Source organism: Oreochromis niloticus, linkage group LG16 (assembly GCF_001858045.2).
Source record: "Oreochromis niloticus isolate F11D_XX linkage group LG16, O_niloticus_UMD_NMBU, whole genome shotgun sequence".
Taxonomy (NCBI): domain Eukaryota; kingdom Metazoa; phylum Chordata; class Actinopteri; order Cichliformes; family Cichlidae; genus Oreochromis; species Oreochromis niloticus.
In genome coordinates, this window is record NC_031987.2 from 5,110,647 (window position 1) to 5,138,164 (window position 27,518).

A 27,518-nucleotide genomic window follows, 5' to 3' on the forward strand; every position below is an offset into this window, starting at 1 on the left:
TTGGTTGGTAAGACGATTTTGTCATATTTGGACAGGCCTAGGTTAACTCCTGCTTTCAGTTTTAATGAAATGACAAACTCTACAGAGCGAAGCCCAGGAGAAGTTTCTAAAACTGCACTTCCTTTGATATCCACCTGAGGCTGGCTTCAGAAGCTCGACAACCCTCATAGACTCCCATGTTAAAAGAATTTATGGAAGAGATAAACAAATTTATGAATTATGGGGCATCACACTCACTGTGTGAAGGCTTAAAGTTATGTATTATTGATGTTGATTGATTGATGTTTGCACGCCTCTAACTGTCTGCTACATTTAACCATCGCTAAGGCACATTTGCTGATGCTTTCTGCAGCATTTTCAGTGCAGTTATCTCACAAATCATTTGGCCCTGTGTGAGAGAGAGACCACCCAATAAATCCTACACTGTGCTGGGATTCATTTTAGTTAGTAAAATTCTAATATTACTTTATTTATGCATTAGCACTAGTTTGTGGCTCCACATTGTAGTGGTTAACGCGTTTTGCCTTAAATGTGAGCGATCTGCAGTTCAAGACCAGGATGTGACACAAACCCTGCCAGTCCCAGTCCTGGAAAACTATTCAAATCCATCCATTGTAGCAACCCTTTGGGATAAGAGAGCAGTTGAAAGTAGCTTTATACATTAGCACTGATCATTCACTACATGCTTTTTAGTTAGAAAAATTAAGCTCATTGGCAAAATTTAAAAAATGTTTTCAGTCACTTTCTCTGCTTTTTATCTTCATTTCTTTCATACAAGTTGATAACAAAGACATTTGTGTGTTATATGCATATTCCATATGGTTATAGCATATTGGCATATTTTCCCAACCTAATGAAAACAAATGCTTTGTGCCACTTCATGTTGTGGTGTTTCCCTCCTTTTCCTTGAGGGAATGCGTTAAAGTCTTTACTTGAGCATCAGTACTTTTCAGAAAGCTCTGAGCAAGTGCACTACTCTCAATACAATCTTATACCGCACTAACAAATGGTGATTGCAGTTACAACAATTGTCTATGCAATATAACAATTTTTTTCTCTAAATCAAGCTAGCTAACGTTGGCTGATAACGTAGCACTACTTTATCCTCCATATCAGTCTTAAAGAAACACAGAGATGGTTTGGATTACATACAAATGATCACTAGTCCACAAACAAAGAATATTATGGTGGCTATGTCCATGTTTATTTTTAAGTCTGAAGTTTTACTGCAAATTCGAGCTAACTAGCAGTCGACAGGAGAGCGGTATCAATATTGTCACCTTACTGTAATTTGAATGTTAATCAGTGGATATTACTATATTGCAATTTTATATATTATTATATTGCTCCTTTAGTTGTCCTGTGGTCAGATAAGGTAATTATTAACTGGTGGTGGTCAGAGAGCCCGGTGGCGCCAGTGTCCGGCAGCCTCGCCTCTGTCAGTGCGCCCCAGGGTGGCTGTGGCTACATGTAGCTTGCCATCACCAGTGTGTGAATGTGTGTGTGAATGGGTGGATGACTGATTGTGTAAAGCGCTTTGGGGTCCTTAGGGACTAGTAAAGCGCTATACAAATACAGGCCATTTACCATTACAAAGTTGCATTTTTTGCGGTAAGTTAGCTCGCCAACATGGCTACAAGACTTCCAGTCAATCACAACCCAACATTGGTGATTAGTTCGGTGCCAGAAACCAAGTTTGTCATTTGTTGTTATGCAATGAAGCACTGTGTATACTGTCATTGGTTTACATAATGGCAAACCTGATGAGAAAGTGAAAAATTATTTCAGTGTGTTATTGTGAATATTGTTCCCGCTACACTATAACACGCTGCAGTGGTTAGAACAAGCAATTGTCCCAATCAACCCGGATGCACAAGGTCTCAACTTGGCAGTAGTCCAAACAGCCCATCAGTGCTTGTTTTGGACCAATTTTCCTGTCACAGATTTTTTTGGCTTCGGTACAGGTACACAACTTCCACATTTGTAATTTCTCGTAAAAAGCTGTGATTGGCTCAGTTGCTTTTCTAACTGCAGTTACAGCCATTACTGAGTCAGCCAGCACAAAACTAAATTTATGTGAAACCCTGATGGAAAAGGGTCTGAAATGTGTGCGGCAATTTAGAGGTCCAGATAAAGGCTATGGTTAAAACTATTCTAGAAACTGTTTCGAAAAAAATTGCTGATGGTGATGACATGAATTTTTTTTTTTTTTTTTTTTTGCTTTGTTGAAAAAGAATTCATCAGTTTGCTATTTGCATCTTTACGTTTGTGTTGTTTTAAAACCTGATTATTATTTTTATACATTCTGGCAGTATAAAAGAATGCATGCCTGCATGTTATAAGCTGTTCAGCTTGGTCAGGATAACATAAAAACTATTTCAGCATTTTTTTTCCTCTTCAACAAAGTTCAGATGATTCCAGTTGTCATCATTTATGATTCATCATCACATGCTCGGTTAAAAATGCCCTTGACCAAGGAATTTGCTTGCAAATGTCTATTGTTGCCGCATAGGGGGTGCCCACTGGTCTTAGTTCTTGCAATGGGTTAAAGAGAGAGAACTTTTTTTTTTCCTGCAGGAATCAATAAAGTCTACCTCGGCTCACCATAAATCAGTCTTCATAAATCAATCTCCTTCTCTTCATTGATTCAGATAAGAAAAGGAAAAATGTGCTTAGTCTTTCTGTGTAGTTAGCAAGAACCTCTTTTGGGTAAACTTTGCTGCACTTGTTCCTGCTGTATCAAAGAGCCTTGGTAGCCTTACTCCACCTCTCTATATTCTGGAGGCAGACAGCAAGCAAAAAAAGACAAATTTGCCCCTGAGGGATCAATACAGTGTCACAAAAAATCCATTTAGATCCATTTGTGGTGTAAAACTGTAATTACCCAGAAAAATCCATGCTTTCAAACCCATCAGTAGCACCCATTGGTGTTGATAGAATTAAGGAAGAGGAGGAGCAGATAGTGAACCGGTCATGGCGAGGGACACTTGCTGCATGAACACTGGGGTTAGACCTCCTGAGAGGGTTTTTTAAAAGCCAGCACTCATCTCCTCACTGAAACCCATTCTGTGGAGAGCAAACTACCCCTCCTGCATGGAAACCAGAGCTTTGCTTTTCTTTATCATTCATTTGCTATTTCTATATGTTCATTTCTCTTTCTCTTCTCTTCTCTCATTGTTTTACATTTCCTTTTAGTGCTTTTTTAGACCTCTGTAGTGTTTTGTCATGTCACATTCTTATAGTTTTTATAGTGTGTTTCTGGATATTTTGAGCCCTTTTGTAGATATTTTGCATCTCTTTGTAGAAATTTTGAGTGTTTTGTTATTTTATATTAAGTTATTCTAATATAGTAACTTCACAATAGACTCTTTGTCTCTGCTTTGCATGTCTTTGTTTAGTTTTTAGACTATTTTGATAACATCCATCTGTATGTAATGCATAATGTACATTTTGAACTTTTTTAATAGGCTTTGTCATTTCTCATCTCTTTGTTCAGTTTCTAAATCCATTTGTGGTGGTTTCACTTGGAGTGATGGTGACCTTGAAAGTTGCTGTAGTATGTTTGTGATGCTGGTTGGCACCTCTTTATAGAAGTTTTGAGTCCTTTTCTGGTTTTTCATTTGTTTTTAGACCTTTTAAGTTAATGTTTTATTGTAATATAGTAATTTTTCATAGACTCTGTTCATTCCTTTGTCATTGCTACCCATCTCTTCTTGTATTATTTTATTCTGTTTCCAATTTTTAAGACTGTTAAAATCACATGCCAGCAATTAATTTTCCCAAAGGCTCACATGGGAAACTGCTGCTTGTAAGAGTAGCTGTTACAATTAGGCAGTGAAGATGTGAAATAGGCAGAGTAAAAATGCCATGGTGTTGTTGCAGTTTAATCAACATTGACAAAAACTGTTGTAAACAAAATGTGCATGTTTTTGCAAAACAAGGACTTTTAACATTATACAAAGTGCTAGTGCTATTTTACTTGTAGTTGAATTATATAATCTGCAGTTTTTTTGTCCTTTTTTCTTCTTCAGTGAGCGAAATCAATGTCTGAGGTGAAAACACAAAGGACGGTGACATCAACAGCAAATGCTGCATCTGCTTTCCATTCTGCATCTGAGAGCTCTGGAATGTCCTTGTCTTTCTTCTCACAAAACTCAAATTTCAGCTCTCAGGTCCCACACTCTGTTAGCACTTTGGCCAGGCTGAGACACCTGACAGCTTTCTCATGCATCTACTTTAAAAACGCAACTGATTTTCACAGCCCCAGCTTATTGAAGCATGCAGTTTCCCCCATGAACGAATCACTCCTGTCGTGGTCCCTTTCACTGAGTGCATTGCTGCCATCCCCGTCGTAATCTCAAACTCTTTAACTGCACTGTGTTGCAAACATTGCAGCTGTCATCGAGGACAAAGACGAAAATTTTAAATTGTCCGCTGTATGTCAACTGAAGTTCCAGATTTCTCTCAATGTCTTGTTACGGCATAAGAGTAACAGAGTCCAACAAACATGGGGTTGTCAAAGAGTTTATCAGTACAATGCCCAGATGTGGTTTATAGGGGGTTTTCTAACTTTTCATAGACTTTATTTGTCCCTTTGTCATTGTTCTGCATCTCTTTGTGGAGGTGTGGAGGTTTACTTCCACCTGTAGTCATCTTTTAACTTTCTGTACTTGTGGTTTTGATGTAGATTTACATTTCTTTGGTGACCTTTTGGGGGTTATTTGACATCCCTTTGTGAGCACTGGATAACTACTCTACTTTTAGTTAGTTTGCAACTCTTTGTGGTCTCTTTGCATGTCCGAATAGATGTTAGATTTTATTTCTCATATTACATGTTAATAGTGACTTTTGGCCCAGAGATGACTGTACAGAGAGAGCAGTGTTATTATTTATCAGTCTGTAGTTTTGCTTTGTTTTTCCCATTCCGGCATGTTTCCCTCCTCATGGGAATATCAGCTGTGTTACCCAGCTCTGCTCTGACAGGTGACGACTGCGAGTACATCTCATGAAGATAACACATCACATTGACTTAGATGATGAATGTGTTTATGTCTGTAAATAGCTTTTTCTGCTTTGTGATGATCCTCTGTCTTCAATTTGTTTTTTGATCTAGCACCTGTACAAGTTGTTTGTCTGCGCCCAGTATACCTGTTCAGCAATCCATCAATGATTACTGGACTCATAACATTTTGTGTCACAGAGCATTGCAATTTATTTTTGCCATTTGTGCCTGTTGGTTTTTATTGTATATTTTCTCTTCTTTACTTTGCATTGTACCGTTACTGTTTTCCTCTCTCTGTCTCCACAGCTCTCTCTCTGGCTCTGTTTGTCTATTTGCTTCTCTCGCACAGTTTTTCAAAGGATTACAGTGAAATTTGAGGCTAAGGATTATGAAAATCAATGCTGTGTTCAGTTGCAGTGAGGTTAGCTGCTAAGGATTTGTACACAACACGAGGCAGTCAGTGGATATGTTGTCCTCAGCTGCTGTAAGTGTTGAAATGTGTGTAAAGTGGCCTTTTCAGTTGGGAGCCCGCAGACAGTCTGGAGGTGGGGAGGCTTTGATGGGAGGGAAATCGCCAGAAACTAATCAATACTACACATCCTGCTAGGAAAGTACTCTCTCACACACGTTGTGCACAGACTTGGGTATAGTTCACACATTTGCACACACACTGCTACCTTTCATTTAACACTTCTTTACCCCTCTGTACCTCTCAGCAGCATGTGTGAAGGAATGGTTTGGTGTGTGTGAAAAGGAGAATGGGGAAAACAAGGACTATGGCAAAGCGATAGCTGTCTTCTTTATGCATATGAGTTTTTGTGCATGCCTGTCTGCGGGTAGCACTAGGATGTGTTGACGCACTGCAGTCTGGTGGTATAGTGCCTATTGTGGAGAAAGTGAGAGGCCTCATTAAAAATGTATGGAGCCCAGATATCAGCCACCGACCAACTGCGGCCTCTCGGGATGGACAACAGTCTGAAAGCGTTCTACGATGGGAGATGGGTGGTGTGCATGTACACATGTATACGACCGTGTTGTTAAGCCTATATTGTGTTTTTTGGTGATGGATGTCTGGAAACTTGCTCTCAGTTCAGAAGCTGGGAAGACTGTGCTTTGATTCTTTGAATCTTGCTGCTTCCTTTCATGCTGAAACTGTTCCCATTTAGATACTTTTTATGATAACGCCGGCACTATAATTGTAAGCCTAATCTTGTCTTTAGGGCAGCTTTTGCAAAAATTAAAGCCTGTGCTGTATAATCTTTAAAGGTTAACACAAATGACAAAAAATATTTTTTTTCACTTGCCTCCAGTGGTATCTAGCTATGCAGATAATTTGAGCTTGATTGCTGAGAGTCCTGCTTGTAAAATCTGTATCCACCTTAATGTATTGGGATGTGTAATAATAATTGTCTTGATTTGATTGTATATAGAAGACGAACACAACCACTGTGACTACACCCATTTGGCTTGGGAAATCCACACGTTATTCTTTATTCCATTACAAATGTTCCAAAAGGAATCAAACTCCAGAAACATGATTAACATGTCCAATCTAATTCAGTTCATTTTTATTTATGTAATGCCATACTGCGCATTTTGCAAGTAAATGAGGCCTAGAGTTGGACACCCCTAGTCTAAGGGAATTTACTATAACTTTATATATTGCCTCTGGGCCTGAGAAGTGAAACCTATGTGGAAGCACCTTAAACCTGCATTCTTTCTTATGATTTCTTTATCACATGGCAACTCTCCTGTTTGCAAAAAGAAGTGCAGTTGTGTAGAAGTCTATAGAAAAAAACAGGCCCTCAGTTACACTGATTCATGCCCTCAGTAAACACGTTTCTGAGGAGTCTGTGCTTGCAGTTTCAGATCTTACTGAATACAGCATAACGCTCATTATGTAAATCATGGTCCCCATTAGTGTAGAATATGATTTAGGGCAGGCCAGCTAAGTTTGAATGTGCAGTGTCTCTCTCATTATTAAGATCCAGCACAAACTCGTGACACCTGCTTTTAAAAATCTAAGATCACAGTGGCCAGAATGTTAAGTTGCCAGTCGAGGAAATGCAGTTTTTGCTATTTCTGTGTCTGCTTTATTTTTCACTCCCAGGGGTTGCTTCTTGATCTTGTCCAGATCCATAGTCCATTATGTGATACAAACTCAAAAGGAAGTGAAAACTAAACTAAAACTAGGTCAGTATTTCATCAGTTATTAATCAAACACATACGCTGCTAACGGCATCCTAGCTTGTTTAGCTTGCCGTACGATGTAGTTCTTTCGTATTTGACGTCAGTCAGGAAGAGTTTTAAAATAGCATTAGCTGCATTCGATTCACACACATTTCTGAAATGACATGTAGAGTTCTGCTGGTATATTTTTAAAGCTACTCTTCATGTTGCAGGAGGAGAAGTCTGTGTCAGGATTTCAGGCACTTTAGTATATGGTACAGTGTGACATTTCTTTGTAGTTTTTCTATCTGAAAATGGAGCTAACTAGCAAGAGAAGGTTGTTTGGTGCACACACGCCAACAGCAAAAACAGAGTGAACAGAGAGGGCTTTCTTCATTTTGTTTTGTACAGCTATATCAAATTGTGTGTCATGTCTGTGGTTGTGCATAGATTCAGACTGTTATTTTTGCACCCCTAATTGGAGGCGAAAACTGGCTTTTTTCTTGTCATTGGTGAGAAATAGTATTTGGAATCACAGCGTTACAGTCTCGTTGAGCAGCCCTCAGTAGTGGCGGGTCATTCATAGTTGTGGCAGCTCACCTTCAGTGTCATGTGGGATTTTGGATGTCGGCAGCCTCAACACAAGCGCGTCCTCTCTGATGCATAACGAAGCCTTTCTTCACATCATTCTTACTTTGCTGATCCATCATTACAACAGTAGCTAAGCGCTGCCACACTCTGCTGCACGGTGTTTCAATCAACATCAATGTCAGCAGTACGAATCATCGCGGCTGATTGTCAAGGTGTGTGTGTGAATGCATGTGTGCGTGCGCGCGTGTGTGGGGGCATCTGTTTATGTGTTGGCGGGCGCCCATGTGGGCGTGTATGTAAATGCTGCTGTAAGACAGCTGAATGCCTGTGCTTTACTGAGAGCTTGGCACCAGGGGAAAATGAAAAGGCCGGGAGAATAATGACAGATTTATAATTACAGAATCTTGCGTTCAGCGCTACTCAGCAGCAACTGTCTGGGGAAGGCAATCTGGCTGTAATTTCTGCTGATCAGGCCTGTCACAGACTTAAGGGTCACACTACACTAATGCCAAAATACACACACAAACACACAAATATGCACATGCACGCAGGTGTGCGCGGCGCTTCGCTCTCGCTGTCACTTATGCAGATGTCAGGCCGGGAGAAGAACGCAAACAGACACACAAACACAGAACGTCTCGCACTGAAATTTAATCGAAAATTGTGGCGCGCCAGCAAATTGCCTGGTTAATTTGCGAGCGCTAAAAGCATCAAGTAAGCTCCAGATTCCCGGAGAAATGGATGTTTTTCAGTCTGCCGCGAAAACACCGCAGAAACGTCAGCTCGGTGGAAGAAAGCAACAAATTCATTATGTAGAGAAAACAAACTCGACTACACAATACAATACAATACAATTTTATTTATATAGCACTAAGGACTATAGGACTAATTTTAAAGGTGAAAGATCAGGCAGCTGCCTCGAGTCTCGAGCCCATCATTATGATTTTGTGAATTTCTAAGCGGGTTTAAGTTTAGTTGAAGGACATTATATTAGCTTGTTATAAAGCCAGATACAAGAAACAAGCTGTTCTGCATAGTACAATGGCTTTTCTTCACAGGCTATTTCAATGTGAAGTATAAAGCATTAGCATATTAGCATATAAGTTATTATTTTGCATTTAGGCAATTTTCAATCTTATCTCCAATAAATTCCACATCCTACAGCTTGAATTGTGTGTGAGTGTGTGCTGTTTTCTCCACAACATTAAAATGCACTGCTTTGTTATCTACAGTTCTTTCATTATTAATTGCTTCCTGCCTTTGTAAGAGAACATCATTTGTCAGTCAAGCCCTCGGTGCAGCCTGTCTCTCTCTCTCTCTCTTTTTTTCTTTTGCAAAAGTTAAATACATTTGCTATTGTGTCAAATTGAATGAGCCGAAACCCCAGTTTGAACAGGATTACTATGCATGGTCCAGCATTCTGTCTGAGTGCAAATGTAGGGGTTTTTTTTCTGTCTTACCTTTAATCCCTGAATGAATTTGTCTGCAGCAGCTAAACACACAAAGCAGCCTTTCCAGAATAAGGATTCTCTCGTTTTTATTAATATTTCTGTTTTCATTTATTTTAGATTTTTGACTTTGATAATCAGAAGGTTTACTGTAACATGGATATTTGTTTTGTTCGTTAGGTGTGTCTGCAACATCGACTGTTCCCACATCAGCTTCAACCCAGTGTGCGCCTCAGATGGTCGTTCCTATGACAACCCCTGCCAGGTGAAGGAGGCGTCCTGTCAGAAGCAGGAGCGCATCGAGGTCAAGTACCTGGGCCACTGCCACGGTCAGACTCTCAAACACACACTAACACACTGACTCTGAAAGGCACAACAACACTTTCACAAACGCAGCGGAAGCCGTCAGTCTACCTTCATGAACAGGTGTTTGCGTCACATTGGAGTGAAAACACGGAGGCAAATGAGGCATCGTGCGGAGCTAAATGCAGGCGGCGTGATTTTGCATCTCCCTCCAGCTGCAGTTCCAGCCACATTTCATAATTACAGAAAGTTTCACTCAATCAAATTTTGGAATGGTGTGGAAAGATAATCCTCAGAGCCGCTGCTGCTACATATACAGATAATTTTACACAAAGTTAATCCTTCCTTTTTTTATGTAGTATCTTTTATTTTGGCGCACTATTTCCGGGGATAAAGTTGTTTTTCTATTAATCTCAGTGCTTTAATCCCTAAACTGAGTTATAGTTCTAATTCATGTAGAAGACAAAGTCACACAAATGTGTTTTTATTTCATTTAATGTCATTTAAGGTTTGTGTGGTTTAAAACCTAAAATCAGATTAGTATATTTTTCTTTTGCCCTGGACTCATTCATTGTTTTGTATGAGTATTCTTGACTATAATGGAACTAAATGGTATTCATGTGGAGCTCCAACTAGCAATATATATAGCTATAGTTATAGATATGAAAGATTTGAAGCACCAGATTTCCATGGACCTTTTTTTCCAAGCTGAATCTGCTCAGCCAGTCATGCCCTTAAAAGCGCTGTTCCTTTCACTTTAAAGTTTGTTAGAAAAATCTTTTCAGACTATCACAAAGATTTGAATTCAACCGGATTTTAACAATTAGCAATTTTGTTGCTATTTTGCTCATTTTGTTGAATAGTTGAAGGTTAAATTCCGTTCAAAATATCAAGTTTAGTAGACTTTAGACAACTGTTGTGATTTGAACCTATATAAATAAAATTGAATTGAATTGGTGTAAACAACATGAAACGATGGATCCATCCAGCCTTGTATCAGTGATTCAGATTGTTGTTGGAGGTATAATAGTGTGGAGGATATTTTCTTAGCACTTTATGTCCCTTAGCACCAACTGATCATCATTTAAATGTCCATCCATTTATGATCACAGTGTTTCATCTATTGCTTCCAGCAGGGTAACACACCATCTCCCAAAGTTTCTTCAGTCTGTGAAGTGAAGAATTAAGGCAAAAGTGGGTTCTACCCAGTACTAGCAAGGTGTACCTAATAATTTGTCCAGTGAGTGTATATCCATGCCCTGTAGACAGTCAACGCTTAGTGTCCTCACAGGTGAAGGCAGTACAGAGGTGCAGTGCTTAGCACTAACCTCTTAGCCAGAAAGTCTTGTTTTCTGGTCTGTTGGTCATCTGAACACTTTGCAGAGGTGTTGAGGAGAATCAGTGTCAGCCTCACTTTCCAGTTTATTGCGGCTCTCTTCTCATTATGTAACAGACTTTACTGCAGCCTGAGCTTGTCTGCACACTTTGTGGCTGGTCACTACCACCAACATTCACTTTACTGTAGTCGCAGCTAATTCCCTCGCACTCTGTGAGAGACTCACTTCCCACAATGAACCCACTAAGTCAAACTGAGTCACTCACCAGATGCAGTTAGGCTCTGTTAAGATGTTGAGTGAAGCACTGGAGATGGACGGCGTGCTGACGACCTTATTCTTACTTTAATTATGAATTTGTTGTCTGTTGTTTTTATGGTGCCTTCTGTGGGCTGTATGTACACGTAAGACTGCTTTGCACTGAGAGCATTATGTTTTCCAAAAAGTCCATGGAGCTGTGAGAACTTTCATTTTGGAATTATTTTAGGCATTATTTCCAGTCTAAACAGGAATGCAACTAGGTAACCTTGCAGCTCAGCTGAGCGCAAAAACATGAGTGTTTACTGTCACAAAAGCTTCCTTTTGCAGATTGATACACCTGACATGTGTCGTTCGGTAGGGAAAAAAAGTTCATACATAAAGCAAATCCTGTTGTGAGTGCTTTTTTGAACCAGGTGATGATTTCTAGAAATAGTTACTGAGTTTTTAAATAAAGCTTTTTTAGAGGGTCATTTAGTTCCATTAAGTGAAAGAAGAGACAGAAATCTCCCAAACTAGGTGATTCACACCTAAACAATCTAAAAGAAACACTACAGGCTTTGATTCTGGAGTCAAATGCACCTTTTAAGATCTGTAGTTATTTTTTTTTAGTGTAAGAGACCGTTTGAGAGGTTCTGAGTACACACAGAACAAATAGGTCTTTTGAGAAGTAATGGGAAGTAAAGCAATCAGGGCTAACGAGCTCTGGAACACAAACAGAAATCTGTATTCCCTCGTGTTATGTCCTGTGGGTCAGACCACCCCGTTTGATTCTCTTTCAATCAAGGAAAAAGACAAATAGCATGAAATGGAGGCACTGAGACGACCTCATGTTAGCAAGGACTCACAGTGACACCCTGGCACTTAGATGGCTGATTATGCTCCACTTTCATGCTATTAGGAAACGGTTTCTGTAACCGCTGCTTGCTACAGTGGCTCAACAAAAAGCGCAGATAACCTTGCGAAGATATTGTTGAACCTCAGCGCCACAGCCAAATTTAACCAGATACTCGTTGAATCCACTGGAGCTGCAGTCTGTTGAGCTTGTAGCGTCTCGCCGCTGGCTACGTTTTAAAATTCATTTGTTTTCTTCATTTGATTTTTCTTAAGTGGATGTCACGCATACGGGACTTGAGCTTTTGAACTGACTGAAATCTTTCTGAGTCTCTTTTCTTTTACTGTGCCTCGGGTGTTCTTGTGAATAAAGAAATAAATAAAAGAGGAAAAATAAGAAGTAAATTCAAAGTCACAGATCCAGCCACAAGTCTTGCATCATGAATCTGAAGAATGCTTTCACAGCTTCTGTTTGAGGGAACGATCGTACTGACCTCTGAAAAAAAAAAATCAATCGCAATAAAATGATAATGATTTGAAGGTGATTTTGTCTAGCCATTGTGAAAAGTAGAACTCGATGCAGCGTCAATGAGGTGAGCAAAAATGCATTATTCCCTCTGATCTTTTCCACCCGACTCTGCTCCATTCTGGCCTTTGTTCGGTGTAATACATTAGGGGCGGCGGTTTCTGACTTGAAGAGAATGGCTCACATTTATACGCATTAAGCACACAGGCGCACATGGCACATGAACCTTTTGTTGAGATGATAATTCACATTCAGTCCTCTTTACCTGCAGTAGCATCACTGTGCATGAGTAACCTGCGATAGAGCTGTAGGAGAGGTTGTAGTGACCTGAGCTTAGCTTTAATGTGTCTTTGGCCTTTCCAGATGACATAATTGGGAACACAGGCGGAGATGGACACTTCGCACGGACCGACCCCACGGGTGAGTGCTTCCGTGATGGTGGCAGATAAGCACATAACATGTGCTGTCATTCAAAGATGAATTAGAATCGCTCCCAGACTTTCCTCTGTTCATCATCCTTTCATGTTTCTCACTTGTTATAATTCATCTCTTCCTGAGGGGCAGTGGCAGATTTTAAGGGTCTCGTGTTTTTGTAGGGGAGAAAGAGGAGACCAGGAATGGACTGGCCCGCGGTCTGTCCATCCCCTGTCCAGATCGCTATAAAAACTACTGCGTCCATGGAGAGTGTCAGTTCCCCAGCAACCTGGCTCAGCCTTCCTGCAGGTACACATGCACACACACAAACAAACACACAGGACAGAGGTTCGTAGGAAGAGGGAAAACAGAAAAACGACAATGATATTGCAAAGTGATAATACATGTTTTCGCACATGAACAGCGGACAACGTCATGAGAATTAAATCAGGAGCTTTTTCGAGCTCCTCCTTTCTCACATGCAACACACTGCAGGAGATAGTCTGTTTCACAGATGCGTTCTCACTTCTGGGAATTTCATTAATGCTGCAGTCACACTAGCGAAAATAGGCATGACCAAAATCGTTGGGTTCATGTGCAGTGAACTTAGAATCTCTTTGCTTTTGAATTAACTGCTTCGAAGACCACTCGCAGTCAGCTGCCGTCTTCAAAGCGACTTTGGTGCAGCGACATGACGCTTAAAAGTGGCAGTAAGATGGAGTTCATCTGCTGTTAATTTGCACTGAATGGGGTCAAGTTGGCAATTACACGCAATCTGTGGGTGATAAAACGGCGATTAAGTGTGATAAAAAATCAAAATCGCAAATCTGTTGCCATCTGTTGCAAATCTGTTGCACAGAAATTCACATTAACCGCTTACATTCAGAAGCCAGCCAGAATCCCAAAGATCTGAAAACATAATAAATTCAGAAATTTTCCACACATGGTCATGTAGTTGCTGCAGGATGGTCATTTAACTGTAAAATAACATGGTGGGCCTTTGGGTGGTCAGTTGGCTGCTGCAACTACTTGCAATCGGTTTCTGAATGCAAAAAAACCCCATCACTTTGTCCAAGTCACAGGTAAGATGTGCAGGATCAGTATACAAGCCAGACACTCACTGAATAACCCTGACCATGACCTGCTCTGTTGTTGCATGAGCACAACAGGTCACACAGACAGTGCACAGAGCAGGTAAAAGACTGTTTAATTTTTTATGTCAAATTATGATATTTGCACTTGTTTGGTTTCATTTTTGGGCATTCTTTAGGTTAGTATCGGTGCCTAAAGTAGTTGACCATTGTCTCATCATCTCCGTGAGGGTTTGGCCCCTGGCTTTTGACATTTGCTGTCACTGACTTCTTCCCATGACCACGAGATGACTCCCACATAAACTGGTTACTCTCTATCACTGGTTACCAATGATAACAGGCTTCTAAGCTAGCCAGTGTCTAGTGGAGGGAGCCTGTTGGTGGTGTGTTATGAGATTGACAACAAATGTGGTTTGCATCTTAAGCAAAGATACACATTTCACATTTCATGCTGCAACATTTGAAGACAAGTTTGATATTCTAACTTAAAAGCTAGCCAGCCCACCATTGTTTCCTAAATATGATGTACTTTTAGCAGAGTATACTGGATTGTAGATGGTATTAACTATTATTTATAATGAGAGAAATGGATTTTAAAAAGCTTCCCATTATCAATTTTATATTTATGTTAACTATTACGGTCAGAGCGTTAGCCATTTTCTACTTATCAGTCGAGCATACCGTACTCATTAGGTTTGCACTTAAACAAACAAACTCTACATGAAGCAAGATGACTCAGACCCGTTCTGTCTTTTTTATCACAAATTTGTTGTTCCTCTCTCTCTCTGTGATCTGCAGACACTAACAGGAAGTGTGGAATGTAAGACAGCTAATCAGCTGTAAAATTTAGAAAGTGCTAGAGCAAATTTATTTTTTAATCAGCCTTGTTTATTTTAAATGAATATAAGCCAGTGCGCTGAGAGCGAGAAGTGTTTAAGATCCCTCCTGCTGTAATGGTAGGACGGGCTGTTGACCAGTCAAATATGCTGCACTGCTTCAAATTAATCCCATGTTGGGTTTGTTGCTGCTTAATGAGGATGCTGGTGTTTCCATCCCCATGCTTTATGATCTAGGGTCTTATTTTGCGGTGTGCAAGGCTTCGGGTCTTGGACCCACAGACTTTGTGCCATCTGCAATCACGCCTTTGACTGTGGTTCATATCCATACAGCACACAGTAAGAGGCTGAAGGGGGATATATACATATCAGAGAGGGTTGTGATTAAAGTTAAAAAAAAAAAGTGTCAGCTTCTGTCTTCAGCTGCAGCTGTGCTATTCACAGACAGGCAGGGATTTTTCTCAACTTAGAATGGGCCTTTGGGGAGGTGCACTCCTGAGGATGAGCGAGCCACTTATAATAAAGGCAGTGAGTCTGGTTTACCTCACTGGACAGAAATCAGTGCATTTCCTGCTATTTCTGGTCTTCTGATAAACAAAAACGTATCAAGATTTCACAGTATTGAAAATCATACCCTAGGGCGCTCTAAATATCCTGGTTATTAAGCTTGAGTAAATGGAGCCCAATTAATAAAACGCTTTAGAAAAATAATTTAATTAGAATGCCAGTGATTTTCCTTTGGCTCACAGCAAAAGTGGTTCGAGGGGATAGCCTGCATGTACGAAAAACCCTGAATAGCTTAACAAGTCCAAAGCCACTTCTCTGGGAATTCATATTGTGTCATATTGGCACAGCCTATGCCCGCACTGCCACAGAAGTGCAGATGGCGTGTGTTTTATTGGTTTTACTGAATTTGTATAATGATGGCAGAAACTTACAGTAAAAAATTAATAGTAAAAAGCAGAGTAATTTGCAGTATACGACTGCATCAATTGTTATATGATGCGATTTGAGTTTTAATCTCGCATCTAAGCTCGCATCATAAATGGTTACATCGTGTCATGAAATGTAACACAGCCATGACTCCTTTGTAACGCACTTAACTTTTACTAAAAGAGAGAGTTGGAAAGGAGGTTTTATTTGAAAGATGTTGTAATCCAGTATCTGATCATAACCTGGATGAAAAGTCCCAACAGACCAGTTTGGTGTACTGTATGTGGAGCAGTGGTGTAGTCTATTTTACTGTAGTGGGCATGCTCCCTCCCAGTAATGTATACGCCAATGATGGAGCAGCACCTCATAAACACCACCAAACTCCCTAACGCACAGAATATACAGGCCAAGTGAGATAGATGTTCCACTTTTTCAATAGCTGTAATGATCTGACAGCTGTTGACATCCAACATATTCTATAACCATTTACGAGTCTGAAAGTCTACAATAACTGGTCGTAAATTAACTATACTCTTATTTGCATATAGTAATTGACTTTCAGTGTGTAATTCCAAATGCTTATATCATATGGGTGCATGCTGCTGTTGTGGAGAACACTAAAGAAGCACCAGTTGCAGCATTTTGAAATTATCGGCTGGCGATGGCCTCTTATTCTTGGTTCTTTAATGAGCTAGTGTGCAAACTGCCATCTTATGAGAGTTGAGGTGGATTACATCTGACAAGGTGCCGGTCTAAACAAGTGACATATATATTTTTAGACTAGAAATAGTCACAAACTGTTCAGTTTTTAATAGTTTAATGACTGCTTGAAAATTGAAGTAAAATTAGCCTAGTAGTTAATACTATTATCATGTTTCTGTTAATTTGCAAAACAAAACAAAATCACTCAAATGAAAGTTCTGTCAAAAAATCCTTCCATCCACCATTTTTCTCAACTGGTTATCCAGTTCAGGGTTGCAGAGGGGAGGAGCCTATTGTAGCTGTCATAGTGTGAGAGGCAGAGTGTCACCAATCATCTTCATGTTCACATCCACAGCGATTTCAGAATCTCCAATTATAATCTCACATGCATGTCTTTGGAGTTCGGGAGGAAGCCAGAGCACCTCGAGACCCCTGCAGGTTCAAACCATTTTCTAGGGTGCAGCCAAGGATTGGAGGGTCTCAGGTACAATGGTCTCGGATCTCATCTCTGCTTTTTGCAGATGATGTTGATCTGTTGGCTTCATTGACCCATTACCTCCAGATTGCACTGGGCAGTTTGCAGCCAAGTGTGATGCATCTGGGGTGAAAAGTAGCATCTCCAAGTCTGAGGACATGATTCTCAGTCGGAACAGGGTGGAGTGCCCACTACTGGTTGCCTTGTGAGTTTCTACCCCAAGCAGATGAATATCTTATCTAAGTATCTTGGGGTCTTGTTCATGAATGAAGGAAGAATGGAACAAGAGACTGACAGATGAATTAGCACAGTCATCAGTGATGAAGAAGCCGTTCCAGTCTGTTGTGTTGAAGAGAGAGCTGAGCATGAAAACAAAGCCGTCAGTCTATCAGTTGATATATTCCCACCCTCAGCGGTGGTCAGGTTATCTGGGTGGTGAATGAGAATGGAAACAAATGGTGGAAAAGAGATTCTTCTGTAAGGTGTAGAAGCTCAACCTAAGAGATCAGATATTCGGAGGGGACTCAGAGTCAAGTTACTACTCCTCCACAACGAAAGGACTCCATCACAATGCTGTGGGCATCTGATCTGGATGCATCCTGGGCACCTCCTAGGTGAAGTGTTTCAGACATATCTTACTGTGAGAAGTCCCCGGACTGAGATAAAATCTCTTACCTGGCTTGGGAATGGCTTCGTATGCCCCCAGAAGAGCTAGAGAGGCATGATAAGATGGATGGATGGATGGATGGATGAATGGATGGAGTTGTCACATTGTTTTATCATTTTTATTTTATTTATTTTTTTAGTTTTCCATCTTTGGGTGTAATTGTATAACTTGAGCACTCAGTTTTGTAGTTGGTATGCACACAGACGACTCTGTTGCCTGAACTTTGATCAGTGCAGTACAGTGCTCATGTCTACCTGCCCATTTTCTTTGTGACAAAAATATAGCCCAAAAGTAAAGGAAAAGGAGGACATATCCTGGGGCATTTTAAGCAGGTACAGAGAAACCCAGGCACTTTCTTGGTGCAGATGTGGTATAAAGCAGTATATCATGTGGTACTACACCAGTGATTTGTAGGGATGTGTGGTTACTTTGTAGCAGCCTAGTGTCATTTGCATGTAACTGTGTACAAGTGTGCATAATAGCTAGGCGCTCTTGTGTTGCTGTGCTCTAATCATAAACTGCAGATGTATCAACATATCTGTGCCGCTGCCTTCGGATGGCTGCAGGGGATTCATGAACTGAAGCAGAAACTTGAAGCAGCTGCTGATAATAGACACTTTAAGAAACTCTCACATTCAATCACAGATAAATGCAGATGGATTTACTGGCTTTCCTGCTTCATGTTCATTTATGATGTTGATATAAAAGTGATCAATTTAAATGATTTATTATTTTTATTAACCCTAAAAGCCTTATCCTGTTATTACTGCGCATTTGCTGGAAGTATTAAATTTGTTATTGTTGATCAAATCTGCAAAGTGACAGCAAAGCGACAGACGCTGCAAGTCATTTTGTGCCAGCTCAGTCAAATCTTTATAAAAGAAACATATTATATGTGGAAAGAGGAAACTATGAGTTATTTAAAGATTTGTGCCCTGTTTGAGATTTTTAAGTTGGTATTCACAGGCAGAAAAAAATTCAGCAATTAACAAGTTTAAACATTTCACACATTAAACACATGAGAAAAGTATTTGACCATTTCCTGATTTCTTAGTTTTTTGCATACTAACAAAAACGTAAATATTTTAGATCATCAAATAAATTGTAATATTAGCAAACATAACTAAAGTAAATACAAAATACAAATTTCAAATGATGGTTGATTTTATTAGTTTAGCCCCCTAAACTAAATAAGTGATTGTGTCACGCTTGACAACTGCAGCTGCTAATGAGTCTTTCACATCTCACAACGATGCCGCATTGGGTGTGGTGAAGGTCATACCAAAGCATCTCAATCCGATTTAAGTCCAAAACCTTCATTTTGGTTTTTTTGAGTCATTCAGATGCGGACTTGTGTGTTTCAGATATACATAATCCAAGTTCACTTTAGTTTCAGGGCATGAACTGATGGCTGGACATTCTCCTTCAGGATTTTCTGGTAGAGAGCAGAATTCATCAGTTACGGCAAGTCCTCAAGATCCTGAAGCAGCAAAGCAGCTCCCCAGACCATCACACTACCACCACCATGTTTGACTGTTGGTATTATGTTCTTGTTATGAAGTGCCGTGCTAGTTTTATGCCAGATGTAACGGGACTCAAACCTTCCAAAAAGTTAAACTTTTGTCTAATCAGTCCACAGAGTATTTTCCCAAACATATTGGGGATCATCATCGTCTCTTTCTTATGTTGAATCATTCTTAGGTGTTTTTCTGGGTTCTTTTGTCTCCTGAATGAACGTTGGGCTGCCCACTCCTGAATATGATCACCACTGTTTCAGATTTCCCCAGTTTTGGATAATGGTTCTCATCGTGGTTCGTTGGAGTCCCAGAGCCTTAGAAATGATTTTGAAACCCTTTCCAAATTGATAAATGTGAGTTTGGTAAATGGTAAATGGACTGATTCTTATATAGCGCTTTTCTACTCTCCCGGAGTACTCAAAGCGCTCTATACAACATATCGCATTCACCCAATCACACCCATTCATACAAGCACTTTATCTGTACTTAGTGCTTTTTCTAACTACATTCACACACATTCATACTCCGATGGATGCATCGGAGAGCAACTTGGGGTTAGTATCTTGCCCAAGGATACTTGACATGCAGACTGGAGGAGCCAAGGATCGAACCACCAACCTTCCGATTAATAGGTGACCTGCTCTACCTCCTGAGCTACAGCCACCCAGAGCAGAGAAGCAAAGTTTGACTTTGCTTCTCTGCTATTCTTGAGATCGTGGCTCTATGAATTGCTTTTTGAGATTGTTTAGCCCGCTTTACTTTGTCAGACAGGTTCTATTTAAGTGACTTCTTGATTCAACAGGTCTGGCAGTGATGAGGCCTGGGTGTAGCTATTGAAGTTAAACCCAGCTTTCCAAAAAATGTGGAAAATCACAGTTAATTCATGATTTAACAATGGCAGCAATTACTTTTTCACACAGAGTCGGGTAGGGTTGAAGAGACTTTTTTTCCCTTAATAAATTAAATCATCATTTCAAACGTGTATTTTTGTGTTAACTCAGGTTACCTTTGTCTAAAAATACAATTTATTTGACGATCTAAAATGTTTAAGTGTGACAAATATGGAAAAAAATGAAGAACTCAGGAAGAGGGCAAATATCTTTTCATGTATGTGTTCAGGTCGTTGCTTATGATACGATATATAATGTAAACCTCTGTACCAAATCAAACATATGGATCCATACAAGAGAGAGGCTGAAAGTATTATTATTTGCAGGTTTAACTTTCTGTGCTGAAAGTGTTAGCAGGAGGTAGACACGTGTCTCATAATGGTTTTTTACTCAAGCCACAACCTCCACGACTGAAAACTAATCCATCTAGTTAACCAGCTGGAAATTAAGTATGATCACTTGTGGCCCTAAATAACAGAACAGTCACAGCTAAAATTCTCGAAGCTGTTTGAAAATGGTAGTAGGTGGGTTTAAATACATCCATCTACTATATACAGTCTGTGTTTTTACTGTCACACAAGAAACAGCTCCAATTCTGTACTGAGAGAGAGTGCAGCATTTAGTTGCTTCAGCATTTAAAGTTGGAATTATGGACAATTACAAACTTTAGAGCATTTTCCTTTTTTGAAAATAAATTGATGCTTTCACTGTGTGTATCGAGCTGTCACTCTAAAACCAGAGTTCATGCCAAACCGTAAATTCTGTGCACCCTTGCGCCCCTATTTTGCAGACAGACACACCAGCTGAGAATTGGCCACACAGGTGCAAATTTCATATTCATACAGGCACACAGAACACACTTAACACAGGCAGCAGAGATATGCATTTACAAAAAGGCACACTGAGGAATGATATTAAAACCCACCACCCACGCACCGAGCCAGTATACATGTGTGCTGCTCAGGTCTGCCATCTTTTACAGCCTGATAGTGTAGCAGCCAGGGGGTCTTGGTGTCTCTCGCTCGCGCTATCTTTCTCTACTTTCTTTCTAACCTCGATCGTCCCAGACGTTCTCTTTGCATGCTGAGCAGCCAGGGAGTGCGGAGGGTCTCTGCTGCCCCCTGATGGCTGTACAAGGCAAAGTCTGTATCTTAATGTGAAGGAAAGCGCAGCGGTCTCTGTGGGAGTGGTGCATGTCTGTGACTGTGTGTGTGTTTGTGCGTACACGAGTGTGGAAACCAAGCACAACCCCCGAACAGAACAAGGTTGCAATGTTCATCTCGTACGCTGTCAGGTCGAAGGGATAGAGAATGTGAAGCAGGTTGTGTGTTTGTGTGTGTGTTTTTGTGCCAAACAAGGATGTGCAGGTGTTGGTGGGTAACAACCTCCCCAGAGACAGGAAAAGCAGGTAAAGAGGAGATGGAGGAGAAGGGGAGATTAAAAGGGGGACTGTTTTAGCTCGTCTCTGAGGACAAAGATCATCTCCATTAGTCTTTTGTGTGTGTTTGTATGTGTTTTCCCACTCAAGGTCCACAGCAAGCTGGCAAAACCTGTAGTATTATGCTGTGAGAGCAGTCTCCCATGAAGGAAGAGCCGATTGCATCCGTAAAAGACTACCTCTAAATACAAAATGCTCTAAATACAAAAGGTTTTTTGTGAACCTGTTTCACCCCACATGTCCTTGTATGGAAACCAGGCTGTATCTGACACACAAAGGCAACAGTGTAACCAAGCTTGCAACACCAGTCTTCATTTCTTTTGCATCAGGTTTTTTGGAACTTGCAGGTGAGAGTAACAAGTTCAATAAGATGTTTTGGGTCATTGTTGTTTGGACTCTAATTTACACTTTTGATATTTGCTGGACTTTTTTAAATTCTGAAATAATTTTGGACTAAACATAGCCAAACAAACTTGTGGTATAGAACCCAGCATTGTTAATTTTGGCTTCACTTTTTTGCAGGGTGGTGAAATTTGGGCATTTTTTGTTTTGTTTTGTCAGATGTCAGAAAATACCCTAGAAATAAGCGCAGAGGTATCAACCATACAGCCAGTCGGCTGGAACCATCGAGCCAAACATCTGGCCCACTAGAGAAGGCTGTCAGTCTCGCCCCAGCCTGAGGTCTAGAGTTCTTCACAGGCGTGCTAACATGTTTTCAAGTAGAAGCTGGTGTCATTCAAAGCAATATTTGGGACTCAGGGTTAGACACACATTCAACACCCATATGGAAAAGATTAGTATAAATGAGATTTGTTGTAAAATGCACATTGGTTGTGCATGTATGTTCTGGCATGTATACACGCTAGAGAGTATGAATCTTTGTGAAATTATAATATAATGACATAATTAAAATTGCAGCGGCTCTGATTTACCTCTGTCCAACTTTAGATCTGTAATGTGGTCTTTCACAGTCACACCGTGCTCCCGGTAATGCCATTACTGTCTTCTCTTTGAACGTGTCTAGAAAAACACTCTGGCCCAGACTGTTTTATACGTTTGAAAACTAAGTTAAGAAAAAGACAAATGAATAAATCTCTCAAAACTAAGTAAATTATATTTCTTAAAAGTGTGACAAGGATGCCACCAAACAGGCTTTCTATCCATTGTTTTTAGAGTTTGGTTGTATAAAGATGTCAGATGTCTAATTATAGATAGCAAAGCCCAAACTGTCATACAATATGAAAAATGAGACAATATCATTGAATACATAGAAACTGAGTTGTGGAAATGGGTATACTTGCTGCTGTCATGCTGGCAAAGACCCACACAGGCACACCAGTTCCACACAGAAAGGTCTGTCTTGTCTTCTAACCACTCAACCAACTACGTCACCCAACTTTGCACCACCTAGTATTTCCATGTGGACATCCAAGTACTAACCAGCTCAGACCCGACCATAACCTGCAAGACAAAACTCTGCATTTGCATCTTTGTTTTTCAATGTGCGCATGTGGAAATGCAGATTATTTAGCCTCCACCAGGGGGCAGCACCTCAGCAAACCTAGCCACGCCAAAGTAAAGTGATGAATCTAAGTAGCAGGTGTTCTTTATAATGACAGAAAATGAACTGAATGTAGAAAAGCTGGGACCTATTGCTGCTTTTACATCTCTTATTCTGTTGTTACTGATCTTTGTAAACAGATAGTTTATTAAATATATGTATTTATGTGCTTATTTACGTCAAAAAAGGACACATTTTAGAGTTTCTCATTTTAAGATGGTATGTGGCTTTTCTTGAAGTGTGGCTCAAGTGGCGTGACCTACTTGGGATGAGCTAAATGAGTCTGGCACCCCTGGCAGCAAGTAGTTAATACCACTATCCACCCCGAAGATCATTTCCTGAGAAGATTTTCTTTTTTCTTTTTCTTTTTTGATGCCAAAAATGTGGACTTTATTTTTGTCCTAAGGTGTCAATGACAGCTCGAGCACCACAGCTCCCCACAGCGAAAGCTTTGATTAATCGTTCAGTGTTTGATTTCACACACTGATACCAGTGCCGCACCACAAGATGGATGTATCATGACCGAATTGCATCATGCTTTAATTATAGTCCCTGCAGTAACTGTTCTTACATTCCATTATTTCGTGAGTGTCTTCCCTATTAATCTCCTGATATCAGAAGCTTGTAAGAGAAAACACAAGGAGCCCAAACTGACCAACCGCACTACTTGATGTTTTCATCTGCTGGCTTTCACCACAGCTATGGCAGCTACATGTGTACATTCTGTACGGACACACAGCTTAACACACTATCTATAATGGCAGCATTAGTATGGCCACAGGCCTAGAACAAAGAGAAGATTATGCATTTTTAGCCACTTGGTGTGAAAACACACACACACGCTCTCCCGCTAACCGTTTTCCACTGCAAACCCCATCAGTCATGTTCATCTGAACGGCTACAGCTAAGGAAAAAAATAAAGTCACCACACTGTCACAGAAATGCAGCGTTCCACCGCAATGTCTTTATCAAACACTCTGTGACGTTTCAATTAGAAATGCTAAAAATAATGAACCTGTCACTCCGTGCACAGGAATGACTCGCTTTCTCTCTCGCTTTCCCCCCACTCTTGTGCGTCTGTGTGTGCGTGATCTCAGCTGTCACTCGGGTTTTAGGGGCCCTCATTGTGACATCAAGGAGTACAACGTCCTCTATGTGGTGCCAGGCTCCGGCAAACTGCACTATGTCCTCATCGCCTCTATCATCGGAGCACTCCAGGTGGTCATCATCTGTGTGGTGGTGCTCTGCATTACCAGGTGAGTCATGCTCGAACACACACGCACACACACATATACAAAAACAGCCTACTAATGAGCCTGGGAGCAGTGTTTTCCATGTTGTGTGTATCTGGGAGTCACAGGCTCCTGAGCATGGAGGAAACAGCTGAAAGGTCACCAAGGTTTTGGGCATACATAGAAAGTACTGTCACATTCTCAGAGGGCACACACACACACACACACACACACACACACACACATCTGAAAACCTGCAGGTGTGCATGCAAGCACAGAAACCCGCACATATCTGTATAGTCCAGCATGCACACACACACAGACACTTGTGTTTTAACATAAGCATTTTGTATTCACTATAAAAACCCAGCCACACTCAGAGCCACAAACACACACATATAGCCTGCAGCTTGTCTGCCTCTGGCTGACCTAAGCAATTTATGACATTTAATAAAAGATTTTAAAGGAGTTTTGACCGAGACAAAACTGCTCCTCCGAGCAAAGGAGGGAGGAGGAGGAGGGGCGAAATGAGAAAGTGGAGCAGGGTGAGAGGGTAAGGAGAGGAGATAAAGAAGCAAAGAGAGAATTTATAACACAAAATACAGCGACAGCAACACTAATGTGTCCTGCAGCGTAGCGATATCCATTTAACACAAAAACATACTTGAACATTCTTCTACGAGTCGAAAGGAATGAACTTCCAAGCGAATCGACGCAGGCGAGCGTTTCAGCGGTTACTGACTCGCTCCGTCTCTGTCAAGCCGATCGAACTTCCACGGCATTTGTTGCATTTTATGAATGTTGCTGGAGTTTTATGTGATTTCTGTTTGTTGTAAAGATTTGCCATTCAGTTAAAGGACAAACAGGGGGAAATGGAAAAGGTCATCCCTATGCTTTGCCTCTTGTGCAAGAGATTTTTTGACATCTTGGAAAAGGTCTGTTCAAAAGGACTTCCCTGCAAAATAACATGTTTCCACCATTTTTTTATTATTCGTTACTTCTGTCTTATAAAATGAACAGAACAAACAAGGCTTTTATAACTTGAACTTCTTCTGTGGAGCCCAAGCCTCTGGTTCCTATGAAATGACTGGAAAAGAAAATATTTTGTTTAATTTTTAAAAGATGAAGATGTTAGTCATTTCCCACAAATTCAGCATTTTATAAAATGCTATTTTCCTGTTTCCGTTAAAAAAGAAAATCATCTCTCTACAGATTGTCCTGTCATTTTCCCGCTACAAAAGTCTCAAAAAGGTGTTCATCTGATTTCTCTTCAGATGCTTCTTTTGTTCTCACAGCAACAAGTTTTGTGAGCCGCACTGAGTTTTGCTGAATAACATGGCTATGTACTCAGAACCACATGGAATGCTTTGGGTTGTCTGGCACCAGAACGTCAGGCACGGATCCTTTGGATGCTGTGGGGTTGCTGGGTGGGGCTTCCATGGATCGGTCTTTTTCTGGCAGTCTAATTGGGATCAGAGGTGCTTGAAAGTCCTTCCAGTGCCCTGGGATCTTTGTTATGTTCCCCATTTGGAGGTGAATGCAGCATGCATCAGTGTAGCTGCAGTCACACAATCCCAGAGACAGGTGAAACAAATCGCAAAGAGGCTGCTCACTCTCCAGTTGTCAGGGAATACATTTTTCCCTAGCAACCTGTGGTTGCCAGGGGGCCACTAACTGGTCCCTGGCGTGACTGGAGCTTTAACAAATTTCCCAGTGACTGTCAACAACCACTCACCAATCGATCGAGGAATGCAAACCTTTCAGTAGGTGTGACTCTCCGGTCTCTCGGCCTGCGTGGATGTGGCCTTTGGGGGTTGCACGAGTCAAAGAAGCACACACATGAATCCCAAACTCAGACTTATTAACAGTGAACCTGAACATATGCAACATGAAAGAAAGACTGCAGGCTCTAACCATGATTTACAAATGTGTTTTTCTTCATACTTGTTTAAGGTTACAAATTAAGCTTTACTTTATTTTTAATATTCTTTCCACAATTTGTTGGTGCTGTTACATTCTACACTGTAGTCAATTTTAAAAAGGGTGATTTTTACTCATTTTTCAGTCATATTGTGTGTATCATGAATTCTTTTGGTCATTATAATCATGTGCTAACATCTGTATCCCTGACAGGTGCTTTACATGAAAAAGGTTTGGGACCTCTGCTTTAAAGCATCTGCGTGTATTAAAGCAGCAGTCTGCCATCCACGTTTCTCCCTCTAAAGTCTCAGTTATTAGATTAATTTTAAAACAGCAATTCATCTTCTTCATGATTTTGTGTTTCAGGAAGTGCCCACGGACCAACAGGATCAACCGGCAGAAGCAGAACAATGTCCACTTCAGTTCAGAGAATACCATGCGCGCCTCCACCCGACTGATCTGAGCCCAGACACACCATACAGAGTCCCCCCTCCACGTTACGGAGCGCTGTGGCGTTAGATGTTTCTTTCCCGCCCCCCAGTAGGCCAACCCTGAAAATTAGCATCTGCTTCCCATCACTCTTCGCCCTCTCTCCCAGTATGAACTCAAAGAATGTCCATGGAGGATGGTGGCAAAGCAAAGACAGAGCTGGCACACAAGTGGGTGATGATGATTACACATTGGAGAAATGCTGTCATCAGTCGCCGCAGCCGCCAGCCCCCCCAAGTTGCCCATGTGTCTCCTTGCACCTTTTTCTGAAGGTTTTTTCTGAAAAAAAACAAAAAACACGAACTATGAGGACTCGGGAGGGGGGGTCCGGAGGATACTGAATGTGTGTGTGTGTGTGAATGTGTATTAGATGTGTGCACTTTGGTAGAGGCGGGCTAGCCGGTGTCTGTTCTTTGTAGATGAGGGGTACAAAGCAAATCGGGGTAGTGCAAAGCAGGGTATCGGGCTTTAAATGAGGTGTGTGTTCAGCCTGGGAGGGGGGTGGGGGGTTTTTGGGGCTACACGTGATGCCTTGCACCTTGTGTTATAGGAGACCTTTGACAGAGGGCACAATGTTATTATAGAGCTCTCTGTTCGGTTGTGACGATGACGTCAGCTACTGTATCTTGGGTTCTATTTCCAATAGTTATTACTACGTTGTCTTGATGGGGTAATTTTTCTGTAAATGTAAATAAATAATTTATATCACGAAATGTAACATATTCTGTGTCAGTCTTTGTCTGTTATGAACCAATGACATGTTGGTAGTGTTTATTAGTGTCATAATCAAAATCTGTATCACCATCCATCCATTTTCCTCAGTGTTTTCCTGTTTCTCCTGGGGGATACTGAGGCACGGTGAGTTATTGGTTTACACCGGTGCTCCCC

General features: G+C 40.8%; 1 protein-coding gene across 1 annotated transcript in view; it reads left to right on the plus strand.

The window, feature by feature from the left end:
• The window catches only part of tmeff2a (transmembrane protein with EGF-like and two follistatin-like domains 2a), a 129,016-nt gene extending 101,668 nt beyond the window's left edge, over positions 1-27,348 (plus strand). The window contains exons 6-10 of the mRNA XM_005450459.4: positions 9,391-9,539; positions 12,829-12,885; positions 13,062-13,188; positions 24,087-24,245; positions 26,508-27,348. Coding sequence (XP_005450516.1) covers positions 9,391-9,539; positions 12,829-12,885; positions 13,062-13,188; positions 24,087-24,245; positions 26,508-26,604 — 589 coding nt within the window. The 3' untranslated portion in view covers positions 26,605-27,348. The remainder of the gene's footprint in view (positions 1-9,390; positions 9,540-12,828; positions 12,886-13,061; positions 13,189-24,086; positions 24,246-26,507) is intronic.
• The last annotated feature ends 170 nt before the right edge of the window (positions 27,349-27,518 follow it).